General features: G+C 58.8%; 1 protein-coding gene across 1 annotated transcript in view; it reads right to left on the reverse strand.

The window, feature by feature from the left end:
- Positions 1 to 16,545, reverse strand: part of LOC117072490 (SCO-spondin-like) — a 58,753-nt gene that overhangs the window by 19,171 nt on the left and 23,037 nt on the right. Inside the window, 24 exon segments of the mRNA XM_033192708.1 lie at positions 701 to 780; positions 905 to 1,075; positions 1,224 to 1,430; positions 1,624 to 1,676; positions 2,337 to 2,431; positions 4,407 to 4,552; positions 4,769 to 4,900; positions 5,289 to 5,459; positions 5,639 to 5,685; positions 6,928 to 7,180; positions 7,854 to 8,018; positions 8,361 to 8,534; positions 9,788 to 9,879; positions 10,063 to 10,188; positions 10,272 to 10,401; positions 10,526 to 10,648; positions 10,749 to 10,928; positions 11,664 to 11,681; positions 11,684 to 11,827; positions 11,912 to 12,082; positions 13,316 to 13,459; positions 13,743 to 13,913; positions 15,400 to 15,457; positions 16,205 to 16,277. Of these exon segments, the coding sequence (XP_033048599.1) occupies positions 701 to 780; positions 905 to 1,075; positions 1,224 to 1,430; positions 1,624 to 1,676; positions 2,337 to 2,431; positions 4,407 to 4,552; positions 4,769 to 4,900; positions 5,289 to 5,459; positions 5,639 to 5,685; positions 6,928 to 7,180; positions 7,854 to 8,018; positions 8,361 to 8,534; positions 9,788 to 9,879; positions 10,063 to 10,188; positions 10,272 to 10,401; positions 10,526 to 10,648; positions 10,749 to 10,928; positions 11,664 to 11,681; positions 11,684 to 11,827; positions 11,912 to 12,082; positions 13,316 to 13,459; positions 13,743 to 13,913; positions 15,400 to 15,457; positions 16,205 to 16,277 (3,124 nt within the window).

A 16,545-nucleotide genomic window follows, 5' to 3' on the forward strand; every position in this document is an offset into this window, starting at 1 on the left:
GTGACCTGGACTGATGGCCTGGGACCTGGGGCATGTCCCAGACCTCTCTAGAACTTGGAGAGCTGGCTGGGCAAGGGGGCAGTTTGGGAAGGAGCTGGGAGGTCCTGGGGCGGCTTGGAGCAGACACTGCCTGCAACGACCTTCTCTTCTAACTCCTCCTCTTTCTCCTCCCTGTCCCCATCTCCCTTAGCACCTCCACACCCAAGGCCTCCAAGCCCTACCTCATTCTTCACGGCCCCTAGAGTGTCCGTTCTTTCATGCGTGTCCGTCTTGCTCAGCCCAGAACGTGGGCTCCGTGGTGACCCTACGCTTGCTTCCCTTTGTGTCCAGGGTGCCCGGGTGGGCACACAGCGGACGCCCACTCCCCCACCCACGCACACACGCAGGTCTAGACACCAACGTGCTCATGGGGTTCGAGATGATTTCCCCCTTCCTTTGTGTTTATGCCATTTTTGCCATAACTGTCTGATCTACAGATAAGGGCTGTTGGGTGAGGCTGGCTCTCTGTGGGGCGAGGCTGGTGTCTCTCTGGGATGGGCTGGCATGCTCTGTGAACTGAAGCCAGAGCCCCCACCCATGCCCACCTGTGCTGGGCTGTCCAGGCCCCAGCAAAAAGAGGCCACGAGCCCAAAGCCATGCCCTGCCCTCCCGCAAAGTGGGCCTTGGGTCAGGTGGCAGTACCAAGGGAGCTGGGACTCACCACTAGGTCATCACAGGAGCGAGGGCATGGAGGCCCACAGGGACTATACTCTGCCCCTTCAATGGCGGTGCAGTTGGTCACTGAGGGCAGACAGGATGGGCTAAGAGCTGTGTGAGGTCATCTACCCTGGCCTGTCTCCCTGGAATGCTTCCTCTAACTCCCCTTCCTCCATCCCTGATCCCCACCCCCATCCCTGGCAGGTACCTGGGCAGGGCAGAGCCTGGCAGGCCTCCCCCTGGGCCCGTGGCCCCTCGCAGTAATCCCCGAGGCCCTGGGGTGGGGGCTGGTCACAGGCCCGGGTCCGGCTCCGCAGGCCTCCCCCACAGCTCCGGCTACAGTGGGACCAGGGCCCCCATGGACCCCATCCCCCAGCTCCTGGGGGGACAGCACAGGAAGGAGTGAGGAGGGGCATAGCTGGGGCCAGGGGGCAGTTGGTACAAGGCAGCAGCATCCACAGCGCACAGTGGGCACCACCCTGGGCTCCGCAGGAGGGTCCAGGCGGGCAGGGCGGGCAGGCACTCACGATCACACCCCGGCAGGAGACATGGCTCCTCCTCAGCCTCGGGGCCTGGGCAGAGAGGTGTGTGGGTGGCTGGCAGGGACAGCGGAGCCACAGTGGATGGTGCTGCACTGGGGGACCTGGCACAGAACCGGTGCCGATGGCGTCGGGCAGGGCCACAGGAGGCTGAACACTGGCTCCAAGGGGTCCAGGGTGACCACGTGGGCTCACCTAAGAGATGCCCAGGAGGCAGGCAGGCAGGAGGCAGACAGGCACAAGCTGGACAGGCTAAAGATGGAGCATGGTGCCCCTGCTCCCCACCTCTCCTGATGGCTTTCCTCCCCCAGTCTCAGCCCTGGCCCGCTTCTGCAGCCGAGGGATGGGGGAGCTGGGGTGCAAGTCAGAAGTGGGGATGCTTCCTTACCCTCCACACAAGTCCAGGAGCTGCAGTTGGTGATAAGCCCGGAGACACAGGAGCTGTGGGGAGCAGCAGAGGGTCAGGTGGTCCATGGGCTGCATTGTGGCCCCCCAAACCCTCAAGTTCAAGTCCTAGCCCCAGTCCCTGGGAATGGGAGCTTATTTGAAGATGAGGTCTGTACAGAGGCGATTGGGTTAAAAGGACGTCACTGAGGTGGCCCTAGTTTTAATGCATCTTGTGTCCTTTAGAAGAAGAGAAGATGTGGGAAGGTGACGTGAAGAGACAGGGAGAAGGGCCACCTACAGACCAAGGAGTGCCAAGGATTTCCAGCAAACTCCCAGAAGAGGAGAGAGGCCTTGAACAGTCTCCCTTGCAGCCCTCAGAAGGAGCCTACCCGCCAACACCATGACCCTGGGCTTCCAGGATCTGTGAGACCATCAGGGGCCACTGCTCAAGACCCTCCCGCAGTGCATGGCACTTGGTGGCAGCGGCCCCAGGAGGCTCACACAGGTGGGGAGAGGGAAGACAGATGGGAGACAGGGGGAGGGAGGGGTACAGGCAGGTGCAGCCTTAGAGGGCTGGACGACTGTCCCGAGGGGCTGAGGGTGGGGGGCACGTGTGTCTCTGTCCCCAACTGGAGCCAAAGTCCCTGCCTCTGAGGAGGGACAGCGAGTCCTCGGAAGTCACAGGGCCATAATGAGGTGGGGGCGGTGTCTCACCAGTTTTCACATGGACGAACCACAGTGCTGCCTGGAGGGTAGAGGTGCCCCTCGTGGGCACAAGGGCAGTCCTGGGTGGGCACACACACGTTGTTCTGGAATCGAAACCCTCTATCATCTTCTGGCTCCAGATGGGCTGGGTCTGGGCTCCCCACCCCTGGTCACAGCCAGCATGCAATCCTCAAGCTCCCCCTTAAAAGCCACCCACCCTCCTTCCACAGACATACAGCTCTCCCCACTGCCCTCCTGCCGGGCAAATGCAGACCATCAGCTTGGGGGCCATGGGGGCATGGACCCTCCAATTTCTAGGAGAAAAAGACCATCTTAAATTGCAGGACATGAGACTGAACTGTCGAATCCCCATGAAGTTAGCCATGAAAACATGAACTGTGCAATTTGTACAGCAATGGTAGGAAAAGACACACTTTCATCAACAAAATAAAAACAGAAAAACATGGTGCACAGGCCGACCGGACAGAAGTCCTTCAGATTTAAAATAAACAGCCGTCTTGTGGCACACGATGCAAAGTCGAATGCTCTGAAGTTTACGGGCCAGGGCCTGGGAAGCACTTTCCCTACGGGCCAGGGCCTGGGAAGCACTTTCCCTACGGGCCAGGGCCTGGGAAGCACTTTCCCTACGCCGTCTCACTGACTCCTGTGACTGGCTGTAATTTTACCCTAATTTACAAAGGAAGGAACTGAGGCACGGGAATACTACCCCCAAGCTCGCTGGGCTACTAGTAAAAGAGCCTGATTTGAACTCAGATATGATTACAACATGTCCCTTAACCACACCCTATGACTCACCCCACGGCTTAGTTCAATCCCACCACGCAGCCAGCATTTCCTAGCCCCAATTCCCACCACCCTCTGCCTAGAATGGCCACCTCTCTGCTCTCCAATCTCAGATCTTCAAGTGCAGGACCACCTCCTCCAGGAAGCCTGCCATGCCTCCCTACTCTCCACACCCTCCAATCTCTGATGTTCAAGTCAGGACCACCTCCTACAGGGAGCCCTCCATGGCTGACCTACCCCACTCCACAATGTGCAAAGCTCACTTCCTGCCCATCTGATGGCTTCATCTTCATTTTAGGGGCTCTGGGTCTGGTTTCCCCAGACTGGATGCTCCTTGAGGGCAGAGACTACTACTTCCCCACAGAACAGCTTAGCCAGAGACTAAACATACAGTAGGTGCTCGATAAATAACTGGTGATAACATACTGGACAGAGCACTCGAGCAGGGACAATTCACAAAGACCTTCTAGACCTATCACCATTTTTTACCAGTGAAGAAACAGAGGTGGGTGGTCCATGGGCTGCATTGTGGCCCCCCAAACCCTCAAGTTCAAGTCCTAGCCCCAGTCCCTGGGAATGGGAGCTTATTTGAAGATGAGGTCTGTACAGAGGTGATTGGGTTAAAAGGACGTCACTGAGGTGGCCCTAGTTTTAATGCATCTTGTGTCCTTTAGAAGAAGAGAAGATGTGGGAAGGTGACGTGAAGAGACAGGGAGAAGGGCCACCTACAGACCAAGGAGTGCCAAGGATTTCCAGCAAACTCCCAGAAGAGGAGAGAGGCCTTGAACAGTCTCCCTTGTGAAAGGAGCCTACCCGCCAACACCATGACCCTGGGCTTCCAGGATCTGTGAGACCATCAGGGGCCACTGCTCAAGACCCTCCCGCAGTACATGGCACTTGGTGGCAGCAGCCCCAGGAGGCTCACACAGGTGGGGAGAGGGATGACAGATGGGGGACAGGGGAGAGAGGGGAGAGGGATGAGACCTGCCCAGGATCTCAGGCACTCAGTGGCAGCAGCCCCAGGAGACTAACACAGGTGGGGAGAGGGAAGACAGGTGGGGGAGGGAGATGGGAGAGGGATGAGACCTGCCCAGGATCCCCTGCTGGTTCCTGCCATGAGTTCAGTACCCTTTCCTCAACCTTGCAGGGTCTCCCTGTCTCCAGCCCCACACCCTTTGTTCTTCGCTGTCCAGATCCTGCCTGTCCCTTCCCTGCCACCCCACAGTCCCCAAGCTGTGTGGAGGCCTCGCTGGGGCCAGGCAGGGGGACACTCACCAGCAGGAGCATCCCAGAGGGGCAGTGGCAGCCAGGGTGGCAGGTCTTGTCAGTCCCTCTTGAAGCGCTGAGCTCTGCACAGGAGGCAGGGCCCTGGGCACAGTCCAGCCACTGCTTGCCCCTGGGACACACACCAGGCACTGGCCCTGGGGACATAGAAGTTGACAGCCCAGCCCCAGAGCACTCAGCTCTCCCCTGAGCTCCCAACCTGGGAGAGGCACCAGCTCTGGGTATGGGTGGGGTGGTCATGGGGGCTGCACAATGGCTGAGGGACAGGGCTGTGCTGGGGTGGCGGACAGGGGGTTGACAGTGCCCTGGGTTGGTAAGAATGAGAACTGGAGGGTCCCCAGGGCAGCCCTCACCTGTGCAGGGCTGCAGGCCACAGGTGGAGAACTCCATGGGGCTGTGCAGGCCACTGCTCCGGGTGCGGTTCCTGTAGCCACCACCACAGGGCACGGAGCACGGAGACCAAGGGCCCCACTCCCCACCAGGACCTGGGGGTGGTACCCAGGTCACCACAGGCCCTGCCTCTCGTGCCCACCTCACCTTCTCCTCCTCCCACCCAGACACCCCTGGGATCCCTCCACCACTTCACCTGTAGTGTCATATCCTACCTAAGGTGCCTCACACCTGCTTGAGGGGCTCCAGTATTCGGCCTAGAACTGGGCTGGTCTCTAGAGAGCAGCTGGGGCTACTCTGAGGAGGGGCCCTGTTAGGGAACAGACCCTCAAGGAGTCTCTGGGGACAACCTCTTAGTGGCATCTCTTAATGAAGTCTCTTGCACTTCCCTGGAGGTTCAGGGTGGGGGGTGATGGGAGTCTTCTTGGCTTCTCTCTGGAAGGTTCTTTAAGGAGGTCTCAGGACCTCAGTCCTAGCTCTCACCTCGGCATGGCCGCAAGCTGCAGAATTCAGCCTCCATGGTGGGGCCTTGGCACTCAGCACCCCCAAAGGCAGCTGGGGGTGCAGTGCCTGCCCGGAAGCGGCGCCGAATGCCCACGTTGCAGCTGCGGCTACAGAGACTCCACGGGGTCCAGGGACTCCAGCCACAGGCCACTGCCAGGGCGTGTTGGGGGCAGAGGGCAGTGTGTGTGAAACCAGGTCAGTCTTTTCATACCCTAACTTCCCTGGGGACCACTGAGCTCCCAGGAGTTTATCTCAGAAAGGGTCTAAGCCCCCTGTGGTCCCTGAGGACCCACCACTGCCCAATTCCTGTGCCCCAAGCACGGGGGTACCTGGGCAGTGCTCCGAGGTGCATGCCATCTCACCAGAGACACAGGTGCTGCAGAGAGAGGGGGCAGTAAGGCTCTACCTGGCCATCACGGCCACAGTCAGCCCTTACCCCCGGGGCAGCAGCTGAGGCCACCGCAGAAGAGAAACCTGAGGGTCTGGGTGTGAAGCCTGCTGCCCACGTCCTCTGTGAAGTTCACGACGCACACTCAGTGAGCCCCACAACACCCAGGCACTGTGCTGTCCTTTGTCCCAAGGTCTCATCCATTTGTATTTATTGCGAAATGACCTCGAGGGCCGGGGCCAGGTAGGAGGGATTTAGAGAGAGCTGGAGTTCTTCTAGGAGGGAGAACTGGGTACTTCTCCACACTTGCTGTTCTCTCCAATACATGTTGTAAAGCCTATTTATCAAATACTGGAGGTCCCAGAAAAAGATCAGAGATGAAAAGTGAGAAAGAAAGGACAGGAGGGAGGAAGAATGAAAGAGGAGGAAATCAAAGGAGGGGCAGGGTACATAAAGTAAAAAGTAAGAGGGAAATGAAGAATGGCCCGGGTGCAGTGGCTCAAGCCTGTAATCCGAGCACTTTGGGAGGCTGAGGCAGGCGGATCACCTGAGGTCAGGAGTTGGAGACCAGCCTGGCCAAATGGTGAAACCCTGTCTCTACTAAAAATACAAAAATTAGCCTGGCATGGTGGTAGGTGCCTGTAATCCCAGCTACTAGGGAGGCTGAGGCAGGAGAATTGCTTGAACCCGGGAAGTGGAAGTTGCAGTGAGCTGAGAGGCGAGGTTGCAATGAGCTGAGATCGCACCACTGCACTCCAGCCTGGGCGACAGAGCAAGACTCCATCTCAAAAAAAAAAAAAAAGAAGGAAACGAAGTGAAAGAAAAAGAAAAAAGAGGGAAATGGCTTGAGCACCCTCTGCTGGCAGGTCCTGATGTCAGCTTTGGGTATTGGGCACTTGAATGTTTCTGAACAGAAATCAAGTGGATCCCGGGTATGAAATTATATTCAGGAAAGAGAACCAGAGAAAGCTGTGATGAGAGGTTAGACCCCCTCCCATCTCTAGTTCTATCATAAATCGCTCCATCGATCTGAGACCCAATCTTCCCATAAGTCAAATGGGGATGACTGCTCGCTCTAGTATTCCCAAGACCCTGCCTGGCACCCGTGGTTGCTGTGTTGTTTGGGGAACGGAGCACCCCACCATGGGTGTGTTTGTGGGAGGGAGCCCACACCTGCCCACCTCTGGACCCCTGGCCCCTCTCCCACCCTGCCCCCACGCTATGACCCACCAGTTGTTGCAGGAGTCCAGGCGAGCCATTGCTCCTGGTGCATAGAGCTGCCCGTGCAGCTGGCAGGGGCACTGACTGCGGGGCAGGCAGCTAGCATTGTGCAGGAAGAGACCAGGGGGGCAGGCGCAGCCAGGGGCGCAGAAGCCCGAACACTCTATCCCAGGGCCATGCGTCAGGCACAGCCGAGGGCAAGGACCCCCTTCCTGGCGACACTGCTCTGCTGAGCGGAGCACCATGTTCTCTGGGCACTGGGCTGCACAGGAAGACAAAGCAGGTCTCAGCAGGGGCAGGAGGGATGGGAAGGGATGGGAAGGGAAAAGAGGCAGAGGTGTGGAAGGGAACCTGCAAGCAGGGCATGGGGCGGCAGCCTGCCGGGCAACAGTGTGCCAAAGAAGCCACGCCTCCTGCCCCTACCCTCACAGCTTTGCTCCAGTGTCTGGGATGGCACCAGTACACAGTCATGGCTTGGCTCCATTTTAATACAAATATTCTTGAAACCAGACCACAAGGACTCCAGTCATCTGGGATAGGAGGAGCGCTCAGAGGACGAGAGAGAGTAAGGAAGGGGCCAGGAGCTTCAAACTACGAACTCTGCTCCCCCACGATTCTGGCCGTGAGTGTGTTCTGCCCTGAGGAAGGCCAGTCTGACTCCCTCAGGGAGCCTGTTCTCTGGAGAAGGAGGCCTGCCTCCATCAAAGAAGAGCAAAGGGCTGAGGGCCTACAGCTGCTGGGACCTGGTCCCAGGCAGGAGGGAGAGGCAGGGAGCTAGAAGAGACACAGGAAATCCCAGTCTCCGTGAGCTCCAGGAATTACCTGGCCTGGAGTCAGAGGACAGTGATGGGCGAAGGTGAGGGTGGGGAAAAGGTCAAAATCCCCAGGAGCTGGGCCAGGGAGGCCCGCTGCAAAACAGGCAGAGAGTCTGGTACCTGTGCAGGGCTGCGTGTTGCAGTCCCTGGTCTGACTGTGGGGTCCTGGGCACGAGGTATCCCCAGGAGCCAAGCTGGAGCAGCTGCGCCCTCGTGTCTGGATGCCTCCGTCACAGGGGGCTGAGCAAGTGGACCAGGGAGCCCACAGACCCCAGATGCTTGGCACTGCCAGGAAGAGCCCAATCCAGAGTCACAGACACTGGCATGGCAAAGACAGTCCAGGACAGACACCAGCATGGCAAAGACAGTCCAGGGCAGGGCATTGTGGGGCTGGAGCTGTGTAGCTTGCAGAGTCTTAACTGCAGCCTCTAGCTCCCACCAACATCTACCACTCAGGCTGGCTTCCTGGGGGATGGCTGGGGTGGGAGAGGCTTAAGGACAACAGCCAGGTTTGCTCCAACCCTTGGCCCCCACTCCAGGTGTCTAGAACCGGCTTAAGGGGGCATTCTTCTTTGCTTCTCATCCCACCCCAGTGTCCGAGCCACACCTGAGCCTGAGGGGGAGTACCTGGGCATACAGGGGGGCTGCAGGGCTCCTCCTGGGTGGCCTCTCCTGGGCAGGATGAATCCCCAGGGCTGGGGCAGAGTCGGGAACGACTGCGCCAGCCAGGGCCCCCTCCGGGGGCAAGGCAGCTCTGGGAGCAGGAGGACCAGGAAGTCCAGGGCGTCCAGCCCAGCACCTCTGCGGAGGATGAACAGGACAGGCCATTTGTGCAAAGGCCTTTTCTGGCAGGGCTGGGGAGGGTCAGGGAGCCTGGGTTAGGTCTGAGAAACTAGGTGGGCAGAAGAGGGCTCACAAGGAGGGAGGCTGCTCTGGGCTCAGGGTGCAGCCTCTGCCCCTTCTCAGCTCACTTGCTGGGACCCCCCCCTCCAGTCCTTTTTTCTGTTTTGGGGGGTTGAGGACAGGACCTGTCAGCTGGAGTGCAGTAGGCATGCTTATAGCTTGCTGCAGCCTCTACCTCCTAAGCTCTACCTCCTAATCTCCCATCTCAGCCTCCCGAGGAGCTGGGACCACAGACGTGCGCCACCACGGCCAGCTACATTTTTAATTTTTTTTTTTTTAGAGATGGGGTCTCTCTCTGTTACCCAGGCTGGTCTTGAACTCCTGGCCTCAAGCAGTCCTCCCACCTTGGCCTCCCAAGGTGCTGGAATTACAGGCGTGGGCCACCGCACCCGGCCTCCAGCTCCACTTCTCACCCTCCAGAGCCAGGCACGGAGCCTCCTGTGAACCTGGGCTCGACTACATTCCCACATCTCTCTCCTGGACTCGGACAGCACCTCAGCAGGAAGGACTACCAAAAATCCTCATGTTTCCCCCAGATCAACGCTTCCTGATCCTTCTATGCCAGAAACTAATTAAGAGTCCCTGTGGACACTGTCAATGTCCCACCAGCTACTCCCCACTGGCCCCTCTTTCCCTCCTACTACAAGATCCTGGCCCAGACCCTGGATGTACCCTGCCTCTCTTCCCTCTCCCCTCCCCCACTCCTCTTGCTTTCCCCTTGCCCACCTCATCCCACTGCTCTGCACACCAGTGAGGCTGGGCCTGCTCTGCAGACACCTCCATTGACACAGGCACTGTCTGAGGGGCACCCAGTGGGTGGAAAGAGGGAAACCATCTGGCACCTTCATCTGGCCTCTAAATGCTGCTGCTGGCCTCCCTCAAACCCTCAGCCTCACCTCTCTCTCCCAGCTCTGCAGTCGTCTGCTCCACCCAGGCCAACCTGCTCCTGGTGCCCGGGCAGTCTGGGCGGGAGTCTGCCTCTCTCCATCAAAGCCCCTCCGCCAAGGCCAGTTCAAGGGCTGCCTCTCAGACTGCAGAGGCGTTACCAATCCCCCACGGAGAGTGGCCAGTGGGTCCCATCCTGTGTGTTCCCAGGGTACAGAATTGGGAGGAGGAAGAGGGGGCTCCTGCATCCAGGCTCCCAACTATACCTGTCCCACACTCTGTGTGGCAGCCCTGCAGTTCCTGCCTGGCACCTTCACAGGGGGCGCCTCCCCAGGCTGCTGGAGGGTTGGAGGGAGACCTGGGGAGAGAGGCAGCCCTCAGCACCCGCTCTGCTCTCCCCCTGCCCTCACTCCTGCCTTCTTCATCCTCCATCACCTGTTCACCATCTTCCCCCTACTGCCCCCTCAGGGCTGGCCTGGCTCCTTGCCTCCCTGGCCCCCACCATTCCTTCTCACACTGCCGCCCACCCCCTGTTACGCACCTGAACCTGGCCCTCACTCCAGAGCCACAGGAGCGGTCGCAGGGAGCCCAGGAGGACCAGGCTGACCAGCCGCAGGGCAGGGGGCAGCCCCCTGGTTGGCACAGCAACTCCCCCTTCTCACACACGCTGCAGGGGAGGGAGAGGCTGGGGAACTGGTCAGGGCTGGGGAGACCCCGGCACAGTCCTCTCCCTGGCGCAGCCGCCCTCACCATTGGCTGCAGTTGGCCAGGACGAAGGACACGCCGGGCCACTTCAGCTCTTCGCCCACTAGGCAGGGGCACTCAGAGAGAGGCAGGCAGCGAGTGTCATGCAGAAGGAGTCCCGGGGGACAGCGGCATCCTGGCGTGTGTGGAAGAGGGCACTCAGTCCCAAGGGGCACAGCAGTGAGGGGAAGCTGGAGACTGGGGGCTGGTGGGCCTGGGTGGGCACCCCACAGTTTCCCTGCAGGCCAGGTCTGCCTCACCTTCCACGCAATGCCCACTGCAGCTTCTGTTAGCTTTGGGATCCAGGCAGGAGGGTGGGCACAGGGGCACTAGCCCCTTCTGGCACAGATCAGCACTCACATACACACGGCCTAGCTCGCAGTCTGGTGGGAGATGGGCACCAGGTGAGCCTGAGTGCTGGGAGGTCCAACTACCTCATGCGCACAGTGCTCTCTTCCTGCCCCCAGCCCAGCTCCCCCTTACCTGTGCCACCTGAGCAGGGCTGCAAGCCGCAGGGTACCCTCTCTTGGGAGGGCCCGGGGCAGGGGGCACCGCTATTCTTGGGTGGGGGATCCACACAGCTTCTCCGGCGACTCTGATGGCCACCCCCACAGGAGACACTGCAGGGCCCCCAGGCCTCCCACATGGCCCATGCCCCAGCCACTGTTGGGGAAAGAAGGACCAGCAGGAGGGGCCCAGGGGACACAGGCTATGAGAGAGTGGCTGGAGCCAGGGCTCCCCTCCTACCCCAGCCTGGGCAGTGGCCAGCAAGGCAGCCAAGGGCCCTGCCCCGGGCACTCCACAGCTCCTCTTCTGTCCCAGAAAACCTCCCCTAGGTGGCAGGTGCCTGGAGAAAGGGCTCTAGGTGCCTCCCAGGACAAAAGCTCTGCTCCCCGGGAAGGGGCTGGGACTGCGGGGATCCTGGGGAGAGCTGCCCTGATGGCAGCTGTAGGGCCATCACAGCCAGGGAGGAGCCAGGGTGGGGCTGAAGAGGCCCCTGTATGGGGAGCCCCTCTCTGCCATGCACAGAAGTGGGTGAGGGCCACTCCCTTGGACTGACGGAATAAAAGAGCGACAAGGCCTTCAGCATGGCACCCAGGGACAAGTGGCACAGCCGGCTGACACCTGAGGCCCGGCTCCAAACACCCCCACACGTCATCTCCCTTAATCCTTGCAGTGCCTTCTGAGGCAGGAATGACCATTATTTCCAGGCTATACACAAGAACCTGAGTCTCGGCTCAGGCAGGAAAGGAGGGCAGGGCTGGCCGGGAGGGTCTCAGATGGAAACCCACCCCAGGTTTCCCACCTGAAGGGTCCTGAGGAGACTGGATGGGGGGCTTCCTCACTTTCCTCTGGGAGCAGGGGCTTTCCTGAGGGAAGGCTGGGGTGCAGGGTTACCTGGGCAGGCCTGCACAAGCAGGACTGGCTTCGGAACCGGTCAGGTGGGCAGCTACCCCCTGGCAGAGGTGGTCGCAGCAGCTCCTGGCGCTGGAAGGTGAGGCCCAGGCCACAGCTGCGACTGCAGCTGCTCCAGATAGACCAGGGGGCCAGCACACAGTCCACTGCAGGGGAATAGGGGCCGGGGCTCAGAGGGGCTCATGCAGGAGGGGGCCCTCAGGGCTGCCCCTGCCCTTGCTGGCACATACCACAGCCATCCTCATCCGAGCCGTCCTGGCAGTCAGGCCGCAGGTCACAGCGCCGCTCAGCAGACAGACACTCCCCGCTGCCACAGCTCAGCTGGCTTGGGGAACAGAGGGCCCTTGAGGCTGGAAGCCCAGGCAGGGCCATGGTAGGCACTGTGAAGGGCACAGTGCTTGCTGCTCACAAGGCAGGGAGAGAAGGGAGCCACATAAGTAGATTCCTGGCTGGATGATACACTCAGCCCATTAACTCAGGCCAAGAGCCGAAGTGAGCTTGCTGACTGGAGTCCCTGGCCTCCCCTTCCTACTAATGCCTCCTGCATCCCATGCCCAGAGCAGGCTTCCTTCCACAATGTATTGGTGAGATCATGGAGTCTTTGGTCTACACAAGCTCTCACACAGAGATTCTAGACGCTTAGATACCTTCTTTCTGAATGTATACTCCCTGGGGTGGCCATTCTTGTGATTAGCATTTGATTTCTTTGGTCATGATTGGAAGACTAAGCATTGATCACAGTGATCTACTTTGCCTGGATGGATGGATGAATAAATGAATGGATGGATATATGGGTGGGTAGATGGAAAGATGGGTGGATAGATGGGTGGGTGAATGGATGGGTGTATGGATGGGTGGATGGATGGGTGGATGGATGGGTGGCTGACAGACGAATGGATAGAGGGGTAAATGGATGGATGGATGGGTGGATAGATGGGTAGGTGGATGGATGGATGGGTGGCTGATGTATAGATGGATAAATTGAAGGATGGGTGGGTGGACTGATGAATGGATGGGTAGATGGACGAATGGGTGGCTGACTGGATGGGTGGCTGATGAATACATGGATAGAGGGTTAGGTAGGTGGATTTAGATGGATGGATGGATGGATAGATGGATGGATGGATAGATGGATGGATAGATAGATGCATGGTGGCTGGCTGGATGGGTGGATGGATAGATGATGAATTTGTGAGTAGACGGATGATAGGTAGCTGATAAATACATGGATAGAGGGTAGGTGGGTGGGTGGGTGGATGGATGCATGGATGATGGGTGGGTGGGTGGGTGGGTGGGTTAGTGGTGGGAGGGTGGGTAGATGGAAAGATGGGTGGCTGATGGATGGATGGAGGGGTAGGTAGACTGTTGGATGGGTGAGTAAATAGATGAGTCTCTTCAAAGGTCAAACAGGTTTTATAAAACAGGCTGAGACCCAAGGCCTATTCTATTCCCCATCTTGACCATACCCAAAGACACGCACACTCCTGTTTTTACCCATTCTCTCCATTCCCTGCTGCCCAAGCCTCTCCAAGATCCTTTCCAATATGAGCTACAAACGAGGGCAGACACTTTCCTACACTGAAGGATAAGTGCCACCCCCTACCCACAGGACAGCAGGCCCTCCAGCAGCTCACCGCAGTGCCTCTCGTCGGAGCCGTCGAGGCAATCCTCCCTGCCATCACACACCTGTGCCTGTTCCACGCAGCCCAGCACCTCACAGGGCATCTGGCCGGGGCCACACTGCACAGGTGGGAAGGGCCCTGGGGCGACGCTCTGGCCTGTGGGCACCACCACAGCTGGCTGACCAGTCACTTGGCCTGCCCTATCCTTTCTCCTTCGTCACCTCCCTGAAGCCCCCAACCTCCCTCCTCTTGGCATCTGCTATTCCTCACTCTGCCTATCTTGGGATAATAGAAAAAGGGTAAACTGGGCTAGGACACTTGGGTCCTCCCCAAAATGACCTTGAGCTGTGTGATCTTGAACAAAGGGCCTCTGTCCCCCTCACAAGGAAGGTGGGCTCACAGAGGCTTTGCACACAGGGAGAAGGGCTTGGCGTCTTACCAGCAGGGGTCGCTGGAGTCACTGTGTGTGGGGTCAGCACCATCACAGCTGCCATACCTGGTGGCAGGGTCCTAGTCTCCATCTGGGATATGGGGATGGTGGTCACCATCTGCATGGATTCCCCATGGTGAGGTATCCCAGAGGCTGGGCCAGGACTCACGGGTCTTGTCTCTGTGGGTGGAGGTGGAGGGAGGTGAGGCTTACCCAGCTCCCCTTCCCAGGAAAGGAAGATGGGGGCCCTTGAGAGGGTATCCCAGGCTTCTGGGTGGTACAAAGTAATCACAGGTACTGCGGACCACACCCCGCCTTCTGAGAGGCCTTGGATCAAAAAAATCCAAGGAGCACAAGAAGGGCTTTGGCTGAAAGTAGAAGACTTGTTTTGATCTGAGATTTTTACTCTATTCCCAAGAAGAAACACATGACAACTTCCAAGTTCAAACTCACCATAAAATAAGATATTTAGGGAGAGAAAGAACTGAGGTCATTTTAACACAGCAGCAGAGGGAGTAAACACTACCATAGACTCAGGGTGAGTTCGTTGCTTCTGTTGTAAACAAACAACAACAAACTGATTTTGGGCTTCCTGGCAGCTACAGTGAAAAGAGTTAAGAGTCTCATTTTCTGGCAAGAGATGCATTCAAAGACAGCCTTTTTTTGTGTGTTTTTTTTTTTTTTAGAACCAGACTGAGAATGAAATTAGAATGTATCCCATGGGTCTGCATGTTATGGATCTGAGGGGTAGAATCAATTGCTTTGTCTGCTTTTCACAAAAGACACAGAAACAGTCTGGCCAGGTTCCGAATAACTTCCATCAGAACTCACAGGGAGAGGCCACAGTTGTCTATAAGGCCTTCTAGTGTCACAGATGGGGAAAAGCTGAGGCCCAGGCAGGTGGCACGGCGAGGCACAGGGGAGGATGAGCCAGAATGAAAGAGCAGCCCTGGCGCCCTCACCCTCCTTTCTCTCCAGCCCCTGCTGCCCCAAGCCTCACCCAGGTCCTTCCCATAGGGGCTAGAAATGAGGGTAGGAACTCCCCCACACCAAAAGCCCTCTTACCACCCCCCATCCCTGCAGGACAGCAGGCCCTCTAGGAGGCAGCTGTCTGCTGGCTAGCAGGGAGGTGAATAATCAGGTAGCTCCAGGGAGGCCGGCTCACAACCAGGCAGAGCCCCTTCCTTTCTTATATAGGAGCACACCAACTTCATGACCACATCCAACCCCCGTGCCCACTTAAGAGACATTTGCTGCCAGCAAATGCTTCAGAAAAGGGGGCCTGGCTCTATGGATGGTGAGCAGAGGGAGTGCAGGCTGCAGTCAAGTGGCCTCCCACCCCCATGGGGGAGACATGTCCTGACCAGGCATCTGGGGAGGCAGCCACATTACAGGGCACAGGCTCAGTCCTGGGAGCTGGCCTGGAGCCACCCGCCCTGCCTACCTGCAGCCCACATACCTTGGAATCCCAGGGGGTGGGCAGAGGCAGGACCTGGTCATGTCCAAAGTGACCAGTGTCTCCTCCCTGAGCCAACTCTGTGACTTTCTCGGTTGTGGGGAAGTCAGGGGTAAGGGGATTTGAACCCCTGAGATGTAACTGCCCCTGGCTCTGGAAGAACAGGTGGGACAAGGGTTTAGGGAGGGGGCCTGGAGTCTGTGCACACACCTGTTGGGGACGTGGGGGACTCCTGTCCGGGAGGCCAGCGCTCAGTCTCTGCCAGGCCCTGCAGAGGGAGAGGGCTGAGCACCCTGCACAGCCCCAGGCCCTGAGGGCAGCTCCCATCCCCTGAGGATACAGCCTGGGCGCTCACAGTCCCAGCACTGCTTCCTGTCCATCTTCCTCCCCCACAGCCCAGGGCAGAGCTGAGGATGCAACTGCACTTCCAGGCACCAGCCCACTGCCCTCAAGGAGCTCAGGGACTTTATTCTCAGCAGCCCACCATGGTGATCCATTTCAGCTCCTGCCCCTCAAACTCCCCTTCCCCCATCCAGTGCACATGTCCCCCCCACCCCACCCACACCCTCTGGGTTCCTGACCAGGCTATTCCAGGTAGGAAGATGCTCCGCGCCTTCTTCTCCACACTACAGACACCCCTCTCCAGCCCTCAAGTCTTGTCCCGGAAGCCCCTGGGGACCCGGGCACAGGGCTCTTTTCGGCTCTGAGCACCAGATGTCCTGGTGCCTGCCCCGTGGGCATAAGCTCCCTATCAGAGGTTCAGGCTTCTCTTGTCCCCAGACCCCTCTGGGCCCTCGCTCTGCCTGCACATCTCTGCATCTCTGTGTTGCCCCAGCCCTCAGCCCTCTGCCAGGCACCAGGAAGCCTCCTGAGAGCAGTACCAGGGAACACACAGGAGGAAACGCTGCGGAGAGGGGAGATGCCGCCGGCTGGTGCAGGAGCAGGGCTGGTGAGGCCGGGAGGCGAGGTCCCTGTACCCGCACTCCACCCTCTGGGCCCAAGGCTCCACACTCACCTCCCTGGGCCAGTGTAGCAGCTGTCCCGGCTGGGCGGAGGAGAGGGCCGGGGTCTTGGCTGTGGAATGGAATCTGGGGAGAAAAATAGGCAAAAAGGCTCCAGGGGCCCTCCCGGCACCAGTGCCCCGCTTCCAGGCAGGGGCGTCAGTGTACTTTTGCTGGGCCTGGGGTCTTTGCTGGGGTGGGCATCCAGGAAGGACTCTGCCCACTGAGGCTGGACAAAGGTGAGGTTCCCAACAGTAGCTTCCAACTTGACCGTGGGTTAGAATCACCTGAGGAGCTTGTAAGACACACATTACTGCGCCCCACCCCTGCAGGTCTGGGCGGGCCCGAGAACCTG

Source organism: Trachypithecus francoisi, unplaced genomic scaffold (genome assembly GCF_009764315.1).
Source record: "Trachypithecus francoisi isolate TF-2019V2 unplaced genomic scaffold, Tfra_2.0 Lachesis_group4, whole genome shotgun sequence".
Classification (NCBI taxonomy): Eukaryota; Metazoa; Chordata; class Mammalia; order Primates; family Cercopithecidae; genus Trachypithecus; species Trachypithecus francoisi.